The 26,580-nt window shown below is 52.2% G+C and overlaps 1 protein-coding gene across 1 annotated transcript in view; it reads left to right on the top strand.

Moving 5' to 3' along the window:
- Positions 1 to 1,895: 1,895 nt before the first annotated feature.
- Positions 1,896 to 26,580, top strand: part of ENG (endoglin) — a 379,947-nt gene continuing 355,262 nt past the window's right edge. The window contains exon 1 of the mRNA XM_085614141.1: positions 1,896 to 2,611. Coding sequence (XP_085470267.1) covers positions 2,554 to 2,611 — 58 coding nt within the window. The 5' untranslated portion in view covers positions 1,896 to 2,553. The remainder of the gene's footprint in view (positions 2,612 to 26,580) is intronic.

Genomic DNA, 26,580 nt, shown 5'->3' with positions numbered 1-26,580 from the left:
CAGCGAGTCTGTGAGGGTGGGAGTATGTGAGGGTCAGCAGGTCTATGAGGGTGGGGCATCTGTGAGAGTCTGGGGGTCTGTGAGGTTGGGGGTCTGTGAGGGTCAGGGGGTCTGTGAGGGTCAGTGGGTCTGTGAGGATGAGGCATCTGTGAGGATCTGAGGGTCTGTGAGGGTGGGGGTCTGTGAGGGTCTGGGGTCTGTGAGGGTCTGGGGGTCTGTGAGGGTGGGGGGTCTGTGAGGGTCTGGGGGTCTGTGAGGGTCAGGGGTATGTGAGGTTCAGCGGTTCTGTGAGGGTCAGCTGGTCTGTGAGGGTGAGGGGTCTGTGATGGTCTGTGAGGGTGGGGGTCTGTGAGGATCTGCAGGGTCTGTGAGGGCCGCGTGTCTGTGAGGGTGGGGAGGTCTGTGAGCATGGGGAGGTCTGTGAGGGTCTGGAGGTCTGTGAGGGTCGGTGGTATGGAGGGTGGGGGTCTGGAGGGTGGGGGTTTGTGAGGATCTGCGGGGCTAGTGAGGGTCACGTGTCTGTGAGGGTGGGGTCTGTGATGGTCGGTGGTCTGTGAGGGTTGGTGGTTTGTGAGGGTCAGCGAGTCTGTGAGGGTCAGCGAGTCTGTGAGGGTCAGCGGGTCTGTGAGAGTCGTGGTCTGTGAGGGTCAGCGAGTCTGTGAGGACGGGGCATCTGTGAGGCTCTGGTGGTCTGTGAGGGTGGGGGTCTGTGAGGGTCTAGGGGACTGTGAGGGTCAGACGTCTGTGAGGATCAGCGGGTCTGTGAGGGTTGGTGGCCTGTGAGGGTCTGTGAGGGTGGGTGGTCTGTGAGGGTCAGTGTGTATGTGAGGTTGGGGCGGTCTGTGAGGGTCAGGGGTCTGTGATGGTCAGAGGGTCTGTGAGGGTGGGTGGTCTGTGAGGGTCTGTGAGGGTGGGGGGTCTGCGAGGGTCTGGGGGTCTGTGAGGGTCAGGTGTCTGTGAGGATCAGCGGGTCTGTGAGGGTCGGTGGCCTGTGAGGGTCTGTGAGGGTGGGTTGTCTGTGAGGGTCAGTGGGTATGTGAGGGTGGGTGATCTGAGGGTCAGCGGGTCTGTGAGGGTCGGTGGCCTGTGAGGGTCTGTGAGGGTGGGTGGTCTGAGGGTCAGTGGGTCTGTGAGGGTGGATGGTCCATGAGGGTCAGCGGGTCTGTGAGGGTCTGGGGGTCTGTGAGGGTCAGGGGTCTGTGAGGCTCAGTGGGTCTGTGCGGGTCGGTGGCCTGTGAGGGTCTGTGAGGGTGGGTGGTCTGTGAGGGTCAGTGGGTATGTGAGGGTGGGTGGTCTGTGAGGGTCAGTGGGTCTGTGAGGGTGGATGGTCTGTGAGGGTCTGTGAGGGTGGGGGGTCTGTGAGGGTCTGGGGGTATGTGAGGGTCAGGGGTCTGTGAGGATCAGAGTGCCTGTGAGGGTTGGTGGTCTGTGAGGGTCAGTGGGTATGTGAGGGTGGGTGGTCTGAGGGTCAGCGGGTCTGTGAGGATGGATGGTCTGTGAGGGTCGGTGGCCTGTGAGGGTCGGTGGCCTGTGAGGGTCTGTGAGGGTGGATGGTCTGTGAGGGTCGGTGGCCTGTGAAGGTCTGTGAGGGTGGGTGGTCTGTGAGGGTCAGTGGGTATGTGAGGGTAGGTGGTCTGATGGTCAGCGGGTCTGTGAGGGTGTGTGGCCTGTGAGGGTCTGTGAGGGTGGGTGGTCTGTGAGGGTCAGCGGGTATGTGAGGGTGGGTGGTCTGTGAGGGTGGGTGGTCTGTGAGGGTCAGCGGGTCTGTGAGGGTGGGGTTGTTTACCCCCAGGCTCGGCTCGCACGCTGCCGGCAGCTCCGGCATTTCCTCCGTCTTTGGCAGATGTTCGCGGCTCCGAGCGGTCACTTCCTGCGCCTGAGGGCTGAGGGAGCTCAGTGCTGCTGGGGCCACCGACTCGGCAAGACCTACAGCTGCTGCGCAGAGACCGGAGCTGGACAGGGGCCACCCTCGGAGCTCTTCAGTGTAGACCTCACTCGGAGCCTTTTAGTCCTCACCCGGAGCCCCTCAACACTCTCCTGCCCTCGCCCGACCCTCCGCTCCCTCACCCGGAGCTCCTCTGCCCTCACCCGGCCCTTCTCTCCCTCACTCAGAGCGCCTCTACCCTCACCCGACCCTCCTCTCCCTCACTCAGAGCGCCTCTACCCTCACCCGGCCCTCCTCTCCCTCACTCAGAGCGCCTCTACCCTCACCCGACCCTCCTCTCCCTCACTCAGAGCGCCTCTACCCTCACCCGGCCCTCCTCTCCCTCACTCAGAGCGCCTCTACTCTCACCCGGCCCTCCGCTCCCTCACCCGACCCTCTCCTGCCCTCACCCGGCCCTCCGCTCCCTCACTCGGAGCTCCTCTGCCCTCACCCGGCCCTCCGCTCCCTCACCCGACCCTCTCCTGCCCTCACCCGGCCCTCCGCTCCCTCACTCGGAGCTCATCTGCCCTCCCTCAGGCATCTTCTTCTACACTCAGACTCCCCCCCCCCTCCTGTTTCAGGCCCCTAAGGGCCACGCCTGAGGGGCCCCTGACCCCGCCACCTTCACCATGGAAGCCGCTCTCTGGGCGATGGTCTTTCTTCTGGCCAGTGGGGCTACGCGAGCAGGTAAGTGCCCATCGCTGAGCCTTGGCAGCATGGGGGTGGGGGCGAGGGGGCACTGGCGAGAGGAGGGTCCATTGGGCAGGGGCGCTAGGGGAGCCTGTGGCCCTGGGCTTGCAGGGGGCCCTGGGCTTGCAGGGGTGCCTGTGGCCCTGGGCTTGCAGGGGGCCCTGGGCTTGCAGGGGTGCCTGTGGCCCTGGGCTTGCAGGGGGCCCTGGGCTTGCAGGGGGCCCTGGGCTTGCAGGGGGCCCTGGGCTTGCAGGGTTGCCTGGGGCCCTGGGCTTGCAAGGTGCCCTGGGTTGCAGCGGTGCCTGTGGCCCTGGGCTTGCAGGGGGCCCTGGGCTTGCAGGGGTGCCTGGGGCCCTGGGCTTGCAGGGGTGCCTGGGGCCCTGGGCTTGCAGGGGGCCCTGGGCTTGCAGGGGTGCCTGTGGCCCTGGGCTTGCAGGGGGCCCTGGGCTTGCAGGGGTGCCTGTGGCCAGGGGGCCCTGAGCTTGCACGGGGCCCTGGGTTGCAGCGGTGTCTGGGGCCCTGCGGTTGCAGGGGTCGCCAGGGGTCCTTTGGTGGACCCACGGGGCTCTTGGGGTCCTGAGACTGAGGGTTCGATAATGGGGGAGCAACACGTCTCCGGCACTCAGTCGGCGTCATCAAACACACGCATGCATTTCCCGTAGCACTGGGCACAGCGCCATCAGGGCGCCGCTTGAGGCTTCTGGGCGCTTTACTGTACATTCATTGGAAAGCCCAGGTGCGCACCTGTTTCCATCCCACTTGTTTCTGTATCTAAGTGTGTCCGTTGCTCTGCCCCTCAGCGTGCAGCCGGCCCTGCGGTGCCCACATGCCACATAGAATGAAAAGCGATCGAAAGTGGGAGCGGGTGTCCCCTCTGACGCACGCGCGGCGGCCCCCGCATCGCGCCTCAAAATCTTCAGCACATTATGCATTTTTTTCAAAAAATTTTTCCTGGAACTCCTTTTTGTTTTTCAAACCCTTTTTCCGTCACATGTGGAGCGCGTAATATCAGACGCTCCTCCCGCTGCCAGTCTGCCAGTCCAGGCCCGTCCGGAGCAGAGATGCACAGAAATCCTCTTGTGATGGAACTCTGAGCCAGTGCGTTTCGGGCATTGAATCGTGGGCGACTAAATGTATATATTAAGTCTAAGTCTGTTTATATTAAGTGCTCTACATGTGACGGAAAAAAGGTTTTGAAAAACAAAAAGGAGTTCAAGGAAAAACAATTTGAAAACAATGGATGACGCGTTGACGATCTTGAGGGGAGACGCGGGGTCCGTGGCACTGATCCTTTACAGTGGGAACATGTCACTCACCTCCTGGTGCACAGAACATGTCACTCTCCTGTCACATGGAGCATGTCACTCTCCTGATGCATGGAGCATGTCACTCTCCTGGCACATGGAGCATGTCACTCTCCTGATACATGGAGCATGTCACTCTCCTGGCACATGGAGCATGTCACTCACATCCTAGCGCACAGAACATGTCGCTCACCTCCTGGGGCGCAGAACATGTCACTCTCCTGGCACATGGAGCATGTCACTCTCCTGGCACATGGAGCATGTCACTCTCCTGATACATGGAGCATGTCACTCTCCTGGCACATGGAGCATGTCACTCACATCCTAGCGCACAGAACATGTCGCTCACCTCCTGGTGCACAGAACATGTCACTCTCCTGGCACATGGAGCATGTCACTCTCCTGATACATGGAGCATGTCACTCTCCTGGCACATGGAGCATGTCACTCTCCTGATACATGGAGCATGTCACTCTCCTGGCACATGGAGCATGTCACTCACATCCTAGCGCACAGAACATGTCGCTCACCTCCTGGGGCGCAGAACATGTCACTCTCCTGGCACATGGAGCATGTCACTCTCCTGGCACATGGAGCATGTCACTCTCCTGATACATGGAGCATGTCACTCTCCTGGCACATGGAGCATGTCACTCACATCCTAGCGCACAGAACATGTCGCTCACCTCCTGGGGCGCAGAACATGTTACTCACTTCCTGGCACACGGAACATGTCACTCTCCTGGCACACGGAACATGCCACCCACCTTCTTGCCTCACGTCTTTCTTTGTATAGACATCGGTTGGTATCAGATGAACAACATGGTTTTGTTCCAGGAAGGGAAACAGTGGCCCATATTAATACTGATATTGCCAGTCAAGAGGGCCACCAGAGAGGTGTGTTAATGCTGGACGCCGAGAAGGCTGTGCGGCTCTTGATATTGCCAGTCAAGGGGGCCACCAGAGAGGTGTGTTAATGCTGGACGCCGAGAAGGCTGTGCGGCTCTTGATATTGCCAGTCAAGGGGGCCACCAGAGAGGTGTGTTAATGCTGGACGCCGAGAAGGCTGTGCGGCTCTTGATATTGCCAGTCAAGGGGGCCACCAGAGAGGTGTGTTAATGCTGGACGCCGAGAAGGCTGTGCGGCTCTTGATATTGCCAGTCAAGAGGGCCACCAGAGAGGTGTGTTAATGCTGGACGCCGAGAAGGCTGTGCGGCTCTTGATATTGCCAGTCAAGGGGGCCACCAGAGAGGTGTGTTAATGCTGGACGCCGAGAAGGCTGTGCGGCTCTTGATATTGCCAGTCAAGAGGGCCACCAGAGAGGTGTGTTAATGCTGGACGCCGAGAAGGCTGTGCGGCTCTTGATATTGCCAGTCAAGGGGGCCACCAGAGAGGTGTGTTAATGCTGGACGCCGAGAAGGCTGTGCGGCTCTTGATATTGCCAGTCAAGAGGGCCACCAGAGAGGTGTGTTAATGCTGGACGCCGAGAAGGCTGTGCGGCTCTTGATATTGCCAGTCAAGAGGGCCACCAGAGAGGTGTGTTAATGCTGGACGCCGAGAAGGCTGTGCGGCTCTTGATATTGCCAGTCAAGGGGGCCACCAGAGAGGTGTGTTAATGCTGGACGCCGAGAAGGCTGTGCGGCTCTTGATATTGCCAGTCAAGGGGGCCACCAGAGAGGTGTGTTAATGCTGGACGCCGAGAAGGCTGTGCGGCTCTTGATATTGCCAGTCAAGAGGGCCACCAGAGAGGTGTGTTAATGCTGGACGCCGAGAAGGCTGTGCGGCTCTTGATATTGCCAGTCAAGAGGGCCACCAGAGAGGTGTGTTAATGCTGGACGCCGAGAAGGCTGTGCGGCTCTTGATATTGCCAGTCAAGGGGGCCACCAGAGAGGTGTGTTAATGCTGGACGCCGAGAAGGCTGTGCGGCTCTTGATATTGCCAGTCAAGGGGGCCACCAGAGAGGTGTGTTAATGCTGGACGCCGAGAAGGCTGTGCGGCTCTTGATATTGCCAGTCAAGAGGGCCACCAGAGAGGTGTGTTAATGCTGGACGCCGAGAAGGCTGTGCGGCTCTTGATATTGCCAGTCAAGGGGGCCACCAGAGAGGTGTGTTAATGCTGGACGCCGAGAAGGCTGTGCGGCTCTTGATATTGCCAGTCAAGAGGGCCACCAGAGAGGTGTGTTAATGCTGGACGCCGAGAAGGCTGTGCGGCTCTTGATATTGCCAGTCAAGAGGGCCACCAGAGAGGTGTGTTAATGCTGGACGCCGAGAAGGCTGTGCGGCTCTTGATATTGCCAGTCAAGGGGGCCACCAGAGAGGTGTGTTAATGCTGGACGCCGAGAAGGCTGTGCGGCTCTTGATATTGCCAGTCAAGGGGGCCACCAGAGAGGTGTGTTAATGCTGGACGCCGAGAAGGCTGTGCGGCTCTTGATATTGCCAGTCAAGAGGGCCACCAGAGAGGTGTGTTAATGCTGGACGCCGAGAAGGCTGTGCGGCTCTTGATATTGCCAGTCAAGAGGGCCACCAGAGAGGTGTGTTAATGCTGGACGCCGAGAAGGCTGTGCGGCTCTTGATATTGCCAGTCAAGGGGGCCACCAGAGAGGTGTGTTAATGCTGGACGCCGAGAAGGCTGTGCGGCTCTTGATATTGCCAGTCAAGGGGGCCACCAGAGAGGTGTGTTAATGCTGGACGCCGAGAAGGCTTTCCATCGAGTAGCCTGGGGATTTCTTTGGAGCACTATGCTCTCTTAAGGCCTCGGTCGAGGGGCGGTCCAGCAATTATACCTTAGCCCATCAGCTGTGATCAAAATCAATGGGTGCACATCTAGTTCGGTTCAGATTCAGAGGGGTACGCGTCAGGGTTGTCCGCTCTCCCCATTACTGTTTGCCCTATACATTGAGCCCTTTATTAGACATCTATTACAAAATATCTCTATTGCACCGGTAATACTTAACGGAATAACTTTAAAAGTTACGGCATATGCAGACGATATTGCCGTGTTTACCACTAACCCTGAAATAGCAATTAATGCTATTACGCAAGCAGCTGAATATTTCGGCTCCTTTTCGGGGTATAAGCTCAATATTAACAAAACACAATCGATTCTTAATTACGAGACTTTATCTCCAATACCTTTTTTGGGGTTAACTAACTCGGCTACGTATTTGGGGGTCTGTATTAGCGGCCGTATCAAGGATTTTATGCTCCTAAACATGAACCGCTACTTAAGAAAACTTTAGCGGATTTACGGAGATGGCATAAATTGCCTCTAACTATTTATGGAAGATGCAACGTCGTAAAAATGAATATCCTGCCGAAATGTTCATATCTTTTTCGATCCATTCCTTTAAGAGTCCCAATGTCCTTCTTCAAGCGGCTCGATTCCGCCATTGGTAGTTTTATTTGGGGTTTTCGCAAATCCAGAAGAGCACTTAAATACATATAAATGGCATATGAGCAAGGCGGCTTCCTTCTTCCTGATTTTAAAACTTACTTTTGGTCGGCTTTCCTTAACCGGATTCAGAGCTTACTTTTGGGACCATACGCATATCAGCTCGCTGTTGGCTTTAACACAGGGTTTCACTTACATAGTATGTCGGATTCCAATTACTTTAAGAGAGTGCGTTTTAAGATAGTTAAACATATTTACTATATTTGGCGAGATATTGTTAAAAATTTTGCCATACCAGAGTTACATGAACTTATTGTTTTATGGGGAAATCCTTGTTTCCCGGATATATTTTCAGACTCAACGTTCCGGCTGTGCTCTCAGTCGGGTTTAATAAGGCTGGGGCAGTTATATGATGATCATGGGTTTAGATCATTTGCTTCTATACAAGAGGAATTTGGATTATCCCATAAAATGTTTTTTAAATATTTACAAATTAGGGATTATTTTTTACATAGGAAGGGCCTGTTTACCCTGCCTGAAACTACAGAGGCAGTGCGTGCTGTTTATAGGATTTCTGGCCGAGGCCAGATTGGGAAAATCTATAAGAGTTTCCGATCTGTTAGTGAAAGCGATGGCTCGCTGATAGCGGCCAAACGTTCTTCTTTGTTTCATACAGATATTAATATTGATGAACTTACTGATTCCACGGCCATAATCAACTCGGCTGTTATTTCAATTAATTTGAAATTGCAACCTCTTTATGTTATACTATACTCCGAATGTTATTTCTAAATGGATCACAGAACAGGCCTCAGTAAAATCATTTTCAGGCACATGCATCATCATAGGGTTTTGCGATTCCTTAATAGCGATTATTAAGGAATCGCAATTAAGGAATAGCAAAACCCTATGCATGTAGGAATCGCTAAAGAAATAGCGATTCCCACAAATTCCTTAATTGCGACTCGCAAATTGCGAGTCGCAATTAAGGAATGTCTTCCCATTCATTCCTATGGGCCTCCGGGCCCATAGGAATGAATTAGAGATTGCGGGAGCAATTTGCGAGTACCAGTAGGTACTCGCAAATTGCTCCCGCAATTTCGATGGTGCAAGGGTGTCAAAATGACACCCTATTGCACCCATGTATGTTAACTCTGCACAAATGTTGCATACACACATGCTCTAAGGGCATGTGTGTGGGCAACATGAAACTTAGAAAAATGCAAATATGTGCATTTTTCTAAGTTATCGCAAATTACCATGAGGTCCAGCCTCATGGTAATTTGCTCACGCTAATAGCGAAATCGCTATTTTTTAAACTGTAAATCATTGCATTTAAGGAATCTCAATTAGGGATTCCTTAAATGCTATCGCTATTTAAGGAATCGCTATTTTGAGATTTCTTAAATAGCGATTTTTGCATTTGTGATGATGCATCCCAAATGCAAAAATACCGGTCGCAAAGGGGCAGATTCTGAGAATCTGCCCGTTTGCGACCGGTTTTGTGCTTGATGCATGTGCCTGTTTGTCCTAAATGTAAGGAATATGCGGCGGATCTTAGACATATGCTTATAAAATGCCCTGCTCTTACGTTATTCTGGCATGATATTGGAAATGCTATTAATAAGCTCGCTAGCAAGGATATACAATTAACGGAGAAGGAAATTGTTTGGGCATGGTTTCGGATTCAGGCCCGCTGTCGGCCTCATTGATCTCAATTTGTATTATTACTGCTCGGCTTTGTATTGCTCGCGCGTGGATTGACCCAGTGTGCCCCAAGATTACTGATTTCTGGGTATTATTAAGAGGGGTGTATGAAATGGAATCCGCAGTGGCTAAAGCTCGGGGTACACGTTTCAAGGTCAAATTTGGAAGGATTTGGTCAAGTTTACATTGGGATTAATGGGAGAGGAAGGAGAGGGGGTTCTCCCGTAGCTGGGGTATCCGGTTTGCCTCTCTGGATTTTTCTTTTGTTATATGTATTGTTTTTCTGTGCCCACAATTTCAATATGTGTTATTTAGGAATGTTTTGCTCTGATCCTCTGATCTGATTGGATGTTTCTTATGTGCCGTATATGTTACTCTGATTTGTGCTGAATATATGTGACATAAAATGTAATAAACTATATATATATAAAAAAAAGAGAGTCACATTTGTGAAGGCTGCTTTAAAGTATCACTCTTTCCAAAAATTCTATTTCAGATATTTCTCAATAGATATCAAGGGTTAGATTTGGTAAAGTTGTGATAATTGTGTCTGAAAATGGAGGTCGTTTGTTTTTTTATTTTCTTGGTTTGTTTTTTATTTCACAGAAGCTGCTTCTACTTATTTATCCAGTTAATTTGATGAAGGGACTGTTTGCATGTATGATAAAATTATTAGATGCTGAAAATTCGTCAAAATAAAGAATTTTAAGCAAAAAAGGAACATGCCACTCACCTCCTGGCGCACAGGACATGCCACTCTCCTGGCACACAGAACATGCCACTCACCTCTTGCACACAGAACATGACATTCTCCTGGCACATGGAATATGTCACTCTCCTGGCACACAGAACATGCCACTCACCTCTTGCACAGAACTGTACTACGCCCCTCTCACCAGGCGCTTCTTACAACCTTTCCAGGATTTACCATTTTGTAATTCTTGGCCTCGTGTTAGTATATTTGCTCTTTCTTGAACCCATGTAACAGCACATGTCTACGGTGAAGCGCCCTGGCGCCCTTGGGTCATGTCCCTGCTAAGTGACAATCCATAAATAAATAAATAAACCGGTAGGTCCCAGAGCCCTGCGGACAGTGTAGCACCCCCTCTTCTACGAACCGATAGGAACCCCTCCCCTTTTCCCGTCACGGGTCTCGCCCCCCCCCCCCACCCATGGGCTCTCTGCGGTGCCACATTAAGTGCACAACACGAATGAAAACAATTCCAATGGAACCCATGTCACTGAGACCTTAGTGAGAACCTAGGTCACTGAGACCTGAGTGGGAGCCCATATCACTGAGGTCTGTGTGAGAGCCCATGTCACTGAGATCTCAGTGAGCGCCATGGTCACTGAGACCTGAGTGAGAACCCTGGTCACTGAGATCTTAGTGAGAACCCAGGTCACTGAGACCTGAGTGGGAGCCCTGGTCACTGAGACCTGAGTGGGAGCCCATGTCACTGAGGTCTGAGTGAGAGCCCAGATCACTGAGATCTTAGTGAGAACCCATGTCACTGAGACCTGATTGGGAGCCCTGGTCACTGAGACCTGAGTGGGAGCCCATGCCACTGAGGTCTGAGTGAGAGCCCAGGTCACTGAGATCTTAGTGAGAACCCAGGTCACTGAGACCTGATTTAGAGCCCTGGTCACTGAGACCTGAGTGGGAGCCCATGTCACTGAGGTCTGAGTGAGTGCCATGGTCACTGAGACCTGAGTGAGAACCCTGGTCACTGAGATCTTAGTGAGAATTCGAGTGGGAGCCCATGTCACTGAGATCTCAGTGAGAGCCATGGTCACTGAGACCTGATCGAGAACCCTGGTCACTGAGATCTTAGTGAGAACCCAGGTCACTGAGACCTGAGTGGGAGCCCAGCTCGCTCAGATCTGAGTGAGAACCGTGGTCACTGGGACAAGAGTGGGAGCCCAGGTCACTGAGATCTCAGCGAGAGCCATGGTCACTGAGACCTGAGTGAGAGCCGTGGTCACGGAGATCTAATTGAGAGCCCACATCACTGAGCCATGAGTGGGAACCCAAATCACTTAGCCATGCGTGGGAGCCCATGTCACTGAGGTCTGAGTGAGAGCCGTGGTCACAGAGATCTGAGTGGGAGCAGTGGTCACTGGAGCGTACCTCTAGGCTACAGGAAGTGAGAGACAGCCCTTACCATTGGAGGAAAAGTGCTTGTGTGACTGGAGGGTGAGGCCCCTGATCACTGCCGGACTGGGGAGACCCTTGGTCACTGGAGTGTGACAGGCAGTGTCACTGGTAGCAGACTGGGAGCAATGTCACTGGGCAGAGTAAGAGCCTGGGGCAGTGAAGTGCGAGATCCCGGGTCACTGGGAGAGGGAGAGGCTAGTCACTAGAGTCTGACAGCTGAGTCACTACAGTGTGAGACCCTAGGTCGCTGGCAGGGAGAGAGCGCGCAGGTCACTGAAGTGTGAGAGTAGGGGTCACTTGCTGAAATGCAGATCACTGGTAAATGGAGAGCCCAGGTTAGAGAGAGAGAGAGAGAAAACACGTGCTCACTGGAGTGTGAGACCTCTTGTGTGAGACCGCGAGTCACTGGAGTGTGAGACCTCTTGTGTGAGAGCGCGGGTCACTGGAGTGTGAGACCTCTTGTGTGAGAGCGCGGGTCACTGGAGTGTGAGACCTCTTGTGTGAGAGCGTGGGTCACTGGAGTGTGAGAGCGTGGGCCACTGGATTGTGAGAGAATGCGGCACTGGAATGTGAGAGCATGGGTCACTGGAGTGGGAGCGTGGGTCACTTGAGTGTAAGAGCACACGTCACTGGAGTGTGAGAGCCCGGGTCACTTGAGTGTAAGAGCACACGTCACTGGAGTGTGAGAGCCTGGGTCACTTGAGTGTAAGAGCACACGTCACTGGAGTGTGAGAGCCTGGGTCACTTGAGTGTAAGAGCACACATCACTGGAGTGTGAGCGTGGGTCACTTGAGTGTAAGAGCACACGTCACTGGAGTGTGAGAGCCTGGGTCACTTGAGTGTAAGAGCACACGTCACTGGAGTGTGAGAGCCTGGGTCACTTGAGTGTAAGAGCACACGTCACTGGAGTGTGAGAGCGTGTGGTACTGGAGTGTGAGAGCGTGCGGCACTGGAGTGTGAGAGCGTGGGCCACTGGATTGTGAGAGAATGCGGCACTGGAATGTGAGAGCATGGGTCACTGGAGTGTGAGCGTGGGTCACTTGAGTGTAAGAGCACACGTCACTGGAGTGTGAGAGCCCGGGTCACTGGAGTGTGAGAGCCCGGGTCACTGGAGTGTGAGAGCCCGGGTCACTTGAGTGTAAGAGCACACGTCACTGGAGTGTGAGAGCCCGGGTCACTTGAGTGTAAGAGCACACGTCACTGGAGTGTGAGAGCTCGGGTCACTTGAGTGTAAGAGCACACGTCACTGGAGTGTGAGAGCCCGGGTCACTTGAGTGTAAGAGCACACGTCACTGGAGTGTGAGAGCCCGGGTCACTTGAGTGTAAGAGCACACGTCACTGGAGTGTGAGAGTGCGGCCCATAGAAGTTTAGCCAAAGACACACAATTGATGGACAGAATGCAGAAGGAATCAAAACATTCACCCCAAGTCAAGACATCTGGGTTAAATCCATCGTTTTTGTGCTCACCGTGCCACCCCAGTTTAGACCTGGCCATATGCAAATCAGTCTTGACCCTGTGCCTCATGGGAACAGTCCAGCCCGAACTGCCAGGCCAGGTTGTCTCTGAACTGGAAAAAAGCATGCTAGGACCGGTTTCGGGGTTTCACCCCTCTTCAGCCAGGATAGCTTAAATTCAGTGGCGTCGTGAGAGCACGGGACCCACGTCTGGACATACCTGGCGCACTTACGGCGAGGAAGCAAAAGACACACTGGAGTCAAGCTTTCCTGGCTGAAGAGGGGTAAAACCCCGAAACCGGTCCTAGGATGCTTGTTTCCGGTCCAGGGAAGGCATGGCTTGGCAGTTTGGGCTGCACTGTTCCCATGAGGCACAGGGTCAAGACTGATTTGCATATGGCTGGGTTCAAACTGGAATGGCATAGTGAGCAAAAAAACGATGGATTTAGGCCCAGATCTCTGTACTGGGGTGAATGTGTGACATTGTTCTGCATTCTGTCCATCAACTGTTCTTTTTGCATTTGTCACCCCGAGTGGGAAGGGTATGCCCAGACGTGGGTCCCGTGCTCTCCATGCCACTGGAATCAAGCTATCCTGGCTGAAGAGGGGTGAAACCCCGAAACCGGTCCTAGGATGCTTGTTTCCGGTCCAGGGAGGACCTGGCCTGGCAGTTGGGGCTGGACCATTCCCATTGTTATGTTTTTGGAGAGCATATGGCCAATCCATCTAATGTATATTCCCCTCCCTCTTGTGCCTCATGGTTTTTACTGAATGTATAACTTGTTTTACATTACAACGTAAGCGGAAGCACGTGCACTTTACTCCGGATGAGGTGTGGCGCCGAGGCCAGGGCGACTGACTCCGGAATCTGGGGATCACAAGTCGATACCCGGCGCCGCGGCCAGGGCGACTGACTCCACAATCTGGGGATCACGGGTCGATACCCGGCGCCGCGGCCAGGCGACTGACTCCGGAATCTGGGGATCACAGGTCGATACCCGGCGCCGCGGCCAGGGCGACTGACTCCACAATCTGGGGATCACGGGTCGATACCCGGCACCGCGGCCGGGGAGACTGACTCCGGAATATGGGGATCACGGGTCGATACCCGGCGCCGCGGCCAGGGAGACTGACTCCGGAATATGGGGATCACGGGTCGATAACCGGCGCCGGCGGCAGATTAGCCCAGCACCATGTGACTCTGGGCAATGGCTTGCTTAATCTTCCCGACGGCCCCCAGCGCCTAGAGACCCTAACGGGTGATTGTTCACGCTTTACAAATGTGGATTATTCTTGGCAGTGCAGCAGGGAAGGGTGGTACCCTAGTAGTGTTCTGTATCTGAGCCATCTTCGCTGTGCCCTATGTGTTAAATGTAGTAGGAATGCACCGAGCAGGGTTTTTTATTGGGGTGCCCTCTTTTGAAAGTGTATAATTCTGGTGCGATGTTTTCCAACACCCTTACTACAGCTCGGCCTGTATGAAAGCTACTTCTAGGCATGGCGGACCATGATAGCGTTTTCTCTGCGGTGAAGAGTTTGTACGTCTGCTTAGTGGCCGGAGGCCAACAGTGGACACTTCTTCGAATATTTATTCCAGGGGGTTGTATATTTTCTAGTTGAACTGTATTGTGCTTCTATTTCCAATTATTTGAATTTATTGCTTTCATGATCATTGGCCGAAACAAAGTGAAAGGAAGTAAGTACGGAAGAAAGGCGGGTCACTGATAGGCTGGGAGCCCAGCTTACGTCCTCACATCTCCAGGACTCGTACCTCTTTGTTGTCTTTTTTTGCCCCGGAGCCACACGCACAACGTCTGTAATGACCTCTTCCCAGAAGCCAACAGGACCCGGGCCAAATTAAGGGAAGCAGTTTCTAATGTGTGGTCAAAGAGCTACAAGGAATGGAGAAGCCACCAGGGACTTTTCTCCACCTCATGGGCCCTGTGGGGAGGGTGAGTGTCTGCATGCATGTGACCTTGTATAGTGCTTACAGCCCCATGGTGAGTGTGAGTGTCTGCATGCATGTGACCTTATATAGTGCATGCAGCCCCGTGGGGAGTGTGAGTGCCTGCATGCATGTGACCTTATATAGTGCATGCAACCTCGTGGGGAGTGTGAGTGCCTGCATGCATGTGACCTTATATAGTGCATGCAGCCCTGTGGGGATGGTGAGTGCCTGCATGCATGTGACCCTATATAGTGCATGCAGCCCTGTGGGGAGGGTGAGTGTCTGCGTCCATGTGACCTGATATAGTGCATGCAGCCCTGTGGGGAGGGTGAGTGCCTGCGTGCATGTGACCTTATATAGTGCATGCAACCCAGTGAGGAGTGTGAGTGCCTGCATGCATGTGACCTTATCTAGTGCATGCAGCCCTGTGGGGAGGGTGAGTGCCTGCATGCAGGTGACCTTATATAGTGCATGCAGCCCTGTGGGGAAGGTGAGTGCCTGTGTCCATGTGACCTTATATAGTGAATGCAGCCCTGTGGGGAAAGTGAGTGCCTGCATGCATGTGACCTTATATAGTGCATGCAGCCCCGTGGTGAGTGTGAATGTCTGTGTCCATGTGACCTGATATAGTGCATACAGCCCTGTGGGGAAGGTGAGTGCCTGCGTGCATGTGACCTGATATAGTGCATGCAGCCCTGTGGGGAGGGTGAGTGCCTGAGTGCATGTGACCTGATATAGTGCATGCAGCCCTGTGGGAAGGGTGAGTGCCTGCGTCCATGTGACCTTATATAGTGCATGCAGCCCTGTGGGAAGGGTGAGTGCCTGCGTGCATGTGACCTGATATAGTGCATGCAGCCCTGTGGGGAGGGTGAGTGCCTGAGTGCATGTGATCTGATATAGTGCATGCAGCCCTGTGGGGAGTGTGAGTGCCTGCGTGCATGTGACCTTATATAGTGCATGCAACCCTGTGAGGAGTGTGAGTGCCTGCATGCATGTGACCTTATCTAGTGCATGCAGCCCTGTGGGGAGGGTGAGTGCCTGCATGCAGGTGACCTTATATAGTGCATGCAGCCCTGTGGGGAAGGTGAGTGCCTGCATGCATGTGACCTTAGATAGTGCATGCAACCTCGTGGGGAGTGTGAATGTCTGTGTCCATGTGACCTGATATAGTGCATACAGCCCTGTGGGGAAGGTGAGTGCCTGCGTGCATGTGACCTGATATAGTGCATGCAGCCCTGTGGGGAGGGTGAGTGCCTGAGTGCATGTGACCTGATATAGTGCATGCAGCCCTGTGGGAAGGGTGAGTGCCTGCGTCCATGTGACCTTATATAGTGCATGCAGCCCTGTGGGAAGGGTGAGTGCCTGCGTGCATGTGACCTGATATAGTGCATGCAGCCCTGTGGGGAGTGTGAGTGCCTGCATGCATGTGACCTTATCTAGTGCATGCAGCCCTGTGGGGAGGGTGAGTGCCTGCATGCAGGTGACCTTATATAGTGCATGCAGCCCTGTGGGGAAGGTGAGTGCCTGTGTCCATGTGACCTTATATAGTGAATGCAGCCCTGTGGGGAAAGTGAGTGCCTGCATGCATGTGACCTTATATAGTGCATGCAGCCCCGTGGTGAGTGTGAATGTCTGTGTCCATGTGACCTGATATAGTGCATACAGCCCTGTGGGGAAGGTGAGTGCCTGCGTGCATGTGACCTGATATAGTGCATGCAGCCCTGTGGGGAGGGTGAGTGTCTGCGTCCATGTGACCTGATATAGTGCATGCAGCCCTGTGGGAAGGGTGAGTGCCTGCGTCCATGTGACCTTATATAGTGCATGCAACCCTGTGAGGAGTGTGAGTGCCTGCATGCATGTGACCTTATCTAGTGCATGCAGCCCTGTGGGGAGGGTGAGTGCCTGAGTGCATGTGACCTGATATAGTGCATGCAGCCCTGTGGGGAGTGTGAGTGCCTGCGTGCATGTGACCTTATATAGTGCATGCATCCCTGTGGGGAGGATGAGTGTCTGCATGCATGTGACCTGATAGAGTGGATGCAGCCCTGTGGGCCTGGTGGGTCTACTGACTGTAGTTGGTACTTGGTAGCGACTTTATTGGGGTAGGACTCAAGTCTGGTGACGCTGCAGACGCCTGTCTTGTAAACCTTTCCAGGTGCTCTGGTCTTCTCTGGACTCGAGGCTGGTGACGTACAGACGCGTGTCTTGTGAACATGTTTACCTACCTGAGGCATGGCAGAAGTTCGCCTGGATATGTTTAATGAATTAAGGCATGGCAGGACATCACCGCTGTACGGGTGTGTGGCTGGGCAGTAGTTCATGAGTTCACAGGGATACGATTATCTAATTGAGGCTTGGCGGGATATCACAGGTGTACAGATATGTATGGCTGGGCAGTAGTTCGTGAGTTTGTTGGGATATGTTTAACTAATTGAGGCTTGGCGGGATATAACCGCTGTACAGGTGTGTGGCTGGGCAGTAGTTCATGAGTTCACAGGGATACGATTATCTAATTGAGGCATAGCAGGATATCACAGGTGTACAGATATGTATGGCTGGGCAGTAGTTCATGAGTTTGCCCGGAAACATGTTTACCTACTTGACGTATGGCAGGATTTTGCAAGTTTATGGGTGTGTAGCTGGGCAGTAGTTCATGAGTTTGCCAGGATTCATGTTTACCTTCTTGAGGCATGGAAGGATATACATACATATATATATGCTATTTTTATGGCTAAGTGACCTACAAATCTCAATTGTAAAAAATGAAGTGACTGCGTCTGGCACTCCAGTGCGAGGCATGCTCTGGCAGCAGGTAGCAGCCTCCAACAAAAGATACACCTTCAGGCATAAACATGTTCTTCAAAAACCGAGGCCACAATAAAACAGCTTCTGATAAGTGACTGCAGAACCCAAAAACACAAAACGCTCTTCAGATGCTGTACAGAGAGAAGCGTGGGGGGGGGGCAGAAGCAGGCAAGGAGAGACAGGTTTAAAACATGCATTCTCATGAAGTGCTTTTCGAAAAAGAAAAAAAAGGTTCCCAAAAAGCGAGCAGTCATGCAAGAATAGGAGCCGGTTGGGGAGGTAGTAACAAGTCTGTGCTCCACAGGAGGGACTAACTCGAGCTGGACAGCCTAAATCAAATAAAGCCAGCGAACAGAAATCATGCTAATGAGAGTGACGAAAGGTAAACCCGAAGGTAAGCGATGGGGGCGCATTTCTAGGTCAGCTTCCACCATGTCCCCAATATGTCTTTGTAGCCAGAACACCACGCTGTGTGGTAGGCTCCACCCAAGAACAAATGCTACAGAAACAAGCATTTGCAATGCATTAGGTCTCGCATTTACGCGAGTTTGAGCCTTTGGCATTGTGAACGACAACGCCTTTTATTTATATTTTGGTTTTTAAAACATAAATAAAAGGCCTTGGGGCGTATTATCAACGGCCAGCGATAATTATCGCTGGCCGTGCTTAGCGATAACTTTTTTATCGCAGGCTATCTCTGGAATGTATCGCCCTGGCAGCGCGTTATTAACAACGCGTTTCTCCAGGGCGATATAAAAACTCCAGAGATAGCGAAGTTATCTCCGTTTTGCAGGGAACGTCGCTGGTTTTCCAGCGATGTTCCTTGCAAAACAGCGATAACCTTGCTGATACGACCCTGTGGTCGTATCAGCATAATCCACCCCCTATGTAAAGCATAGGTGAGTCTGGATTTTAGCAGACGTTAGTTTTTGGCGAAAACAGACGTTTTCGCCAAAATCTAACATGTGCTAAAATCCTGTGGGCTGCCTTGTAAATATCGCGATGTGAACATCAGCGATATTTGAAAGGTAGTCCACCCGGGGAACGCCCAGTGACGCCCACTTTGCATCTCATTAGAGATGCAAAGGGAGGCGTTGGGAAAAAGGGTGCTAACATGCGATTATGCATGTTAGCACCCTCTTGTAAATAGAGCGATATTTTTATCTCCGCTTTTTTGGCTTTTCAAGCCAAAAAAGCGGAGATAAATCCTTTGTACATATGCCCCATTGTTATTTACAATGCACATAGTTCAAACTTGCGTAAATGCGAGACCTATGTCATTGCCAATGCTTGTTTCCTCTGGGGCTGCTCCTGTCTATGGCTCTTCGCCGTCAGAGTTCAGGATGCCTGCCCTCGGGTGAGCTGAGGCCTCCCGTCCCGTCCGTATCTCCGACTGTTGATGCGACACGAGAGAGACAGAGTATGTCCTGCTCCAGCCCACCAGCCCCAGTCAGGGGTGGGGTCCGGTGGGTGGGGTTAGAGAGGCAGAGTATGTCCTGCTCCAGCCCACCAGCCCCAGTCAGGGTGGGGTCCGGTGGGTGGGGTTAGAGAGGCAGAGTATGTCCTGCTCCAGCCCACCAGCCCCAGTCAGGGTGGGGTCCGGTGGGTGGGGTTAGAGAGGCAGAGTATGTCCTGCTCCAGCCCACCAGCCCCAGTCAGGGTGGGGTCCGGTGGGTGGGGTTAGAGAGGCAGAGTATGTCCTGCTCCAGCCCACCAGCCCCAGTCAGGGTGGGGTCCGGTGGGTGGGGTTAGAGAGACAGAGTATGTCCTGCTCCAGCCCACCAGCCCCAGTCAGGGGTGGGGTCCGGTGGGTGGGGTTAGAGAGGCAGAGTATGTCCTGCTCCAGCCCACCAGCCCCAGTCAGGGGTGGGGTCCGGTGGGTGGGGTTAGAGAGGCAGAGTATGTCCTGCTCCAGCCCACCAGCCCCAGTCAGGGGTGGGGTCCGGTGGGTGGGGTTAGAGAGGCAGAGTATGTCCTGCTCCAGCCCACCAGCCCCAGTCAGGGGTGGGGTCCGGTGGGTGGGGTTAGAGAGGCAGAGTTTGTCCTGCTCCAGCCCACCAGCCCCAGTCAGGGGTGGGGTCCGGTGGGTGGGGGCTGCTGCTAGAGGCCCCGCTAATGCTTTTTCAGGATGACCCCCTTGTATCTGCTTGGGGGTGGGGCGGGGATGAGGGGCAGTAGGTGTGGCCCACCCTGTCCTCTGTTTGGAAGTCACTCACAGGCCCTCCCGGCTGCACAGGAAATGTTTAGGGTAATCCCCGCTGTCAACGCTCGCGTTCATCCTACAGGCCTCAGGGGGTTTTCTGGGCGGGGCCCTCTTGCTGCCCTCACAACAAATGTTCTAAGATCAAAATGAAGCCAGTGGGGTAGAACCAGGAAGTCCTGTGAAATAAATCCCATTACAGGGGCAGGGGGCATAGGGGGTGATGCTGGGGCGCCTTCTCCAGATGTTTTGCAGCCTTGGAGGCTGGGGGTTGCTTAGATCTCCGGAAGTGTCTCAGCTGCTCGACTAATGGTTCGAATAGCACAGCGATGCCCACGTCATGGTTTCAACACCTGTCTGAGTAATATCTTGGCGTCTAGAAACAGGTACCAGTGCTACTCATTGTGTATGCATTTATTTACCATATTATTCAGGTATCCATGAGGCTTGTATAGCGTGGGCACTGCGGGAGGGATTAGAGCGCTTTACGACAGAAGACGCATTATGCCACACAGCATCAGGATTAACAATCACACCAGCGACACATATGTATGACGTCAAGGCTCCTTACAGGGTTCAACAGCGGAGGATCAGTCGAAGAAGGGCGGGTTGGAAGAATGCAGATCAATTCAAATGTCTCTAAAAAAAGGGACGGCTTTCAGCTGTCCTCCTTCCGTTACTTCGAAAGGATGCCAGCGGGCCCTGGTGGCACTGGAACCAGAGATATGCAGTTTACACACCGATCCTTGTCGCAGGCGCATTTGCCCCCTGAACTATTTTCCCAGTGTTGGAATGCATGCACTCCAGCATGTACAGATGTGTGCATCACGCTCATACTTGCCCGGGCACTCTTTCCGTAAGGGCTTTGCTGCTTATAAACCAATATTTGCTGCAGGTACGTTAACCGCCTGAGCTGCTCGGGAACGCGCGCTGTCATGTGCATGTTACCAAGAGATCACTACAGAGAATGTATGAAGCCTTTGGCCTTAGTTACTACCTCCAGACCCCCTGCTTGTGTTTATTATAAATACCCTACATTTCTTGAAGGGGCCTTTGTTGCGGACACCATAGCTCGGTGGGTAGAGCTATCCGAGATCTTTGTGTGGCCTAAAGGACAGAGGTTTAAATCAGGGCGACGAGATTGTGAGCAGCAAAAAAGCGGAACAGGGCGCCGAAGAGGGTGGGGTTGGGTAGTGTGGGGTAAACAAGAGCCACCCAGCCGCACGTGAGCGGGAGGCACCACTTGTAGGGCGTAGATGTGAAGAGGACTCGTCCCTGTGCACGCGAAAGTGAAAGCCGCGGCCACATCACAAGTGTGCACATTTAAAATACATACTGCACCGAAGCAGCCCTCAGACAGACACAAAGCATCGGTGTGTGGAGGGCGCATGCATGATCCTACCGTGCAGAGCGGCTGTGTTTGCACACAGGGCGTGCGTTACCACAGAAGCTTATAGAGAGCACACGCACTGTCCGGCACACAGGGGTTATGTGATGTCCTGCAGACAGTAGCAGCAGAATGACCTACTCAAGGCAGAAGTTGCAGGACCTCAGGGGCTGCACAGCACTTACTGTAGACTGGGGGCACACTGCATACAGCTGAACATCGCCGTCCTTCAGCCTGGGAGGCGCACAGCACCGTCCTGCAGCCTTTGGGGGGCGCCACCACAAGCTTTAAGACACGGTGTTGCCTTTAAAGCAGGGGGCAAACGTCTTGTCCAGAACTGGAGCGATGGCCGCCTCAGAGCCTGTCTTTCTCGGAGCTTACATGAAAGACGATTTTTATCGCATTGCGTGTGTGGAACCACGAGGAAGCCCCCCGGCCTCAGTAAAAAACAGAGCGTGGTGTCCATGAAGTGGACGCCGCGAAAATATAAATAAAGTGAGCGCAGTGTCCCTAGCTGGCTTATTAAAGTAATTAAAACAAGGAAGTGAACCGTGGGGCTAACGTGAAAGTGATCGCGGGGGAAAAATGCTACCGCCAGCCACAACTTGCAGTGCATGTGCGCGAGTGGTGCACGCACAGCAGTAATCACGCCATATGGCGCCTCTGCTCAAGCGCACGCCCCCGCTCATGCACTTCAAGCTGTGGCCGGCGGTAGCATTTTTTGAAGCCCTTACATAAAGTCTCGCCAGACCAGCGCAAGCGCTGGGTCAGGCGAGACCTAAAAAAACACTCTTTAAAATACCACTTACTCTTGTGTGTAAGCATTGAGTGTGGGAGAGTGCAACGGGTTTGCTTATCTCTCACTCTCCATTGTGAAAAAGCACCACCTGTGTCTGTTCTGGTTCCACACACTGTTTCGTGGAGAAAATTACTGGCAATGTGTACGGAGATTCGAATCTGTAAGATGGCCTGGTCACTACTGCTGACCACTGGGTAACGTGCGCCCTCTGGGTTAGAGGGCTGTTTGATGTGCCAAGTTATGCATTGCGCTTCAGGTGGGTTCATTGTTATGTACTAGTCGACAACTAGTTTATTTCCAACAGTATTTCTTTGTAGCATGAAGCGATAGCCCTTAAGAAGCAGGCGCCCAGTGTCGCTAGTCGTGGTGTTCAGACTGTCGCTGCTGTCGAAAGCTTAATTAAAACAATGACTGCAGCAGGTTTATTTCAAGCACGGGCCCTCAAACCAAAGCTAAGGTCATTTCACTTCTGTGCAAGCATAGCTACAGGCAGAGTAACTGACTTCAATATATATCAGGGGACAGCAGAAGAATCTACAGTGTCCCCCCCCCTCCAGAGTACCATTCTGCTGAAGTCATTCAAACGGGGGCGCCTTGTGTAGATCTGGACGCGACTGCTGGCCATTTGGAACTGTCAAGCCACACTTGTCAAGTTTCTAGTCTACTGTTCAGTGAAAGGACCGGTGACCACCAGCGAGGGCAGATGGAGTGAAGTTGGACGGCCCTCTAAAGTTCCAATCCTCTCGCAGTCAGAGAGGTTTAGGCTTAATGGGATTTTTTTTAATGAAGCCAACAGAATCTGGTCTTCCTTCGTTTAGACTTAGACAATTTTAATTTAATCCCGAAATGTAAAGCAGAAACTGCCCAAAAAGGCAAACTATTGGCCTGCCAAGTTCGACACGGCTACCACGTGTCAGGGGCGTGAAACTTCCCCCGTAACATCAGCATTATTGACCCTCGGCAAAGTGCGTTTTCTTGTGTAATGCAGAAGGTTCTAATTTAAAATCGCTCCAATACCTTCGGGTAGAGCTCGCGCTTCATAAAAATTGCAAAAACTTAAAAACAGGAAATCTGACAGAACATTAATAAATGTCTTTACATAAAAATCCATACAACAACCATAAAATAAAAACATTATAGGGGGTACGGCAAAATAAATGACACTGTCAACACAAATTTGAAATAGTACCACAATCAGTCATTACCAGCCTTTCAGGTCTTTACATCAGTTTCACACCGGCAATAAGCCATATTAGGGGGGAAAATATGTCAACCACAGGGAATTCGTCGCAGGCCCGTGAACTTGACCCGAATCGGGTGGCAGAGCGCCTTACATAGCACCAACTGCATTACATGTTTGTGCTTAGGTGATGTGCCCAGAATCACAGGATGTTCAGCATCATCGCCGAGACTGGAACCCAGTACCCCAGATTTGAGGTCGACCGCCCTAGCCGTTAGTCTCGCTCCTCTCCCGATTGCAGCCCGTGGATGCAAGACCATTGCAAGTCTCTCCTGAACTTATAAGGCAAGCGACAGCGCTTTTCCAATCATTGCATCTCACGAAATAAACAAGCAGAGCTCGGCCCTCGACTCCTAAACAAGAATACATCGAAAGTAACAAGAACTCTGAAAAGTCGCTCATCCACACAACCCCTTGTGCGCAAGTATCTTAGGCTACGAAATATAAGTGTGCCCGATTTAAAACGTTCCCTCTCAAGTTGCCGCAGTTGCCCTTTTTAGTTCTATATAGGGCGAACTGGACCCGAAGGTATTGGAGGGCTTTACTCAGGTACCAGTTACATAACGGAAAGAACACATTAATTTTTGATAGGCACGAGAAGACTAAGTGATTTGTCCAGACCCAAAAAATGCTGAGCCGAGGTCGAGAATCTAACCTGGTCCCCCAGTTCGAGAGTCGGCAGCTCTGGCCATTATGTCACGCACTCTCCCTTTATTTCGGACAAATATGTACATTCTCTAATCTTCACCTCGTTTAATTGGAAGGAGGCGATTACGAGCATCTGAATTAAAAGAACAATATGCACCTCACTTAATAGGGGCTTGGAAGCGCCAAATAAAGAAGTGCGCAACCTTTAGCAAAATATGTATAACTGAGTTCGAGACGTGTGGAACCGTAGTAGTGAGTGGTTTCACCCACTTAAACAGTTGCAGCGGGCATGCAGATGTGGCTCTGAATCACTTTGGGACTCCAAGGACTGGTGGAAGCAATTGAACAGTGCACAATAATAAAGAGAAACCGCAAAATCACCGAAAGGACGCAATGCATACAAGAATCACTAACGGGCGTTTTTTCCAAGGGTAGCTCAGGTGCGTACAGCCGAATACCTACCCTAAGCATGCTCACAGTCGGAAATGAGCAGATACGGCAAGCACGAAAGGTGCGGCGCAGAAACTTAAAAAAAGCGTTGCATATGATAAGAGCCATAAAGAGGGGGAAAAATGCTACCGCTGGCCACAGCTTGCAGTGCATGTGCGCAAGTGTTGAGCGCGCAGCAGTAACCGCGCCATATGGCGCCTTTGCTCAAGCGCGCGCCCGCGCACATGCACTGCAAGCTGTGGCCGGCGGTAGCAATTTTTGAAGCCCTTACTTAAAGTCTCGCCAGACCAGCGCAAGTGCTGGGTCAGGCGAGACCTAAAGAGCACTGCTGGATTCTCTCGGGTATCTACTTTACAGATGCTTTTGTCAGATCTGACTCCGCCACTCACTGACTGATTATACACATGGCAGCCATCTTGGAGTGATATTTTGTATACTCTTTTCATAATGAGTTGTCGAGCTGTTTGAGTGCGGCATCATAGGGTAGCAAGTACCAAACAAGCATTGGCATAGCCAATAGTTCTCGCCTTTGGAACCTTATAAGTATTTAGTTATGCAGCACAATATCCTTGGTGCAACAACATCAAGTGTTGCATGGCAAAACACTTATAAGGTCCCAAAGGCGAGCCCTATTGGCTATGCCAATGCTTGTTTCCTTTTGGCCATGTTACACAGCAGTGGCAAAAAATGCTTTTTGGTGATTCTGTAGAGCCTCACCAAAAAGCAGAGGCAAAGCAAATACGTCCCAAAGGAGAGAGCTGTTGACTTTTATAATACTTGTTTCTAGTGGTGTTTCATGTGGTGTAAAGATGCTCACTTGTGTGCCTGTCAGTCACTTCTCTGCGTAAGCCCTCTCTTTCAGTTGTCAGTGCATAGTCAGTGCGTAGTAGATGCGGGAATCGTAAGCATTGCCTTGTAGGTCAGGCAAGCGGTCTTAAGTAGCCCGCATTCACCATGCTTTTAAGCAGCTTATGGTTTCAGAATCGCCAAGATGTGCTGTTCTCAGGTTTGGAATTATTCTCGCGTAGAGTTTAGCAGTATTTCTAAGGGCAACAAAGTAGACGTCGGAGGCTGCGGTGTGAGGCTCTTCCATAGTGCGGGCAGGGAGAACGAAACGTGGTGCTGTTTGTGGATTATGTGTAAAGATGAAATGTTTAATGCTGCACATTGGGCTCAGTTGCCATTGGGGGGTCAGATTCTGGAAACTAAAACACCTGCTGTAGGACCACAATGTTGTAGTTACCGCGGCCAAGAGAATGACTTGACAGCACGCCCCAACATAGAAGACACCGGACATTGCAGCTCTGAGCATGTTGGACACATATACAAGGAGAAAGCAAAACGCAGCGTTGACGCACAATACCATTGTCACTTAAAGTGCTTCCTGGTGAGGGCCACCAACTATTCCCGCCCCGGTACGGATGGAGGCCGCTCGTAGCCGAGCCTCTTTGAAACCAGGACACGTGCGACATCTTCACAACTTTGCCAGAAAAGCTGCTGACGCAATGGAAGTGTCCCCGCAAATCTGGGACATCTGCTCCCCTATTCACAAAGTATAGTTCTGGGAGTCCGAATGAAACCCAAAGATTTCACTTTGCTTACCAGTGCGGTTGGTTGATTTCCAGTGGGTTGGAGTCAGTTGTCCAGCTGTTGGCTGCATGAGGGTTGACTTCCAGTGCTTGTAATCTGAGATCATTTTCAGAAATAGCGGAGTACTGTCAGCGTATTGATGGATATTTTAGGCCAAGTTCCATAACTCAACCCTCACTTTTGGCATTCAGAACACAACCGAAGACCCCTCTGTTCCGTCAATACCTTGGCTAATCCAGTGCGATGTTCTTACTTACACCAGCCAGTAGATGAAGTTACCATAACTCCAAGGAAGTGAACTGTACTCTTCAAACACATTTCACACTTTTAGACGTTGTTTTATCACTTTAAACTCATCGAGGGATTCAGGGAAAGGTGAAGTCGAGTGGACTCTTGTGGTACAACATGAGGTTTGGAGGACTTCCACCCGTAACATTGTAGGTTATCTTTGCCTTCCACAGCCATCCCCATCTCTTTCTAGAGTATGTTGAGGAGAGTCTTGTGGTCAACGTTATGAAAGGCTGCCGTGAGGTCAAGAAGAAGCAGTCGGCAGAACCCCAGTCCCTCGAGGTCTCCAACATGTTCCGCAATAGGAGCCGCCCGCCTTTAATGGAACGCGTCCGGAGCTACTGATGGAATGAGTTTCGTGATGATGACCACATCAAAGAAGAGTCTATTCGCAGTCCCCCTCTGCAAGATAGCCACAGCTAAGGAAAAGCTTCAAATGGAGTTGGCTGGACTTCACACAGGAGAGCTCCTTGCAGGTGCCGCAGAGCTGCCCATAGCTCACGAGCTACTTATTGGAGAAGCCAGCTTCAGAGCATTGTCTGTAACTGTGAGGGTTGCTGCCTCAGTGCGGCACCCTTCTCTGAAACCAGACTGCTTTA

The sequence above is a fragment of the Triturus cristatus genome, chromosome 1_2 (assembly GCF_964204655.1).
Source record: "Triturus cristatus chromosome 1_2, aTriCri1.1, whole genome shotgun sequence".
Lineage (NCBI taxonomy): Eukaryota > Metazoa > Chordata > Amphibia > Caudata > Salamandridae > Triturus > Triturus cristatus.
The sequence above is the reverse complement of the archived record's forward strand: the minus strand, read 5'-3'. Positions and strand labels throughout refer to the sequence as shown.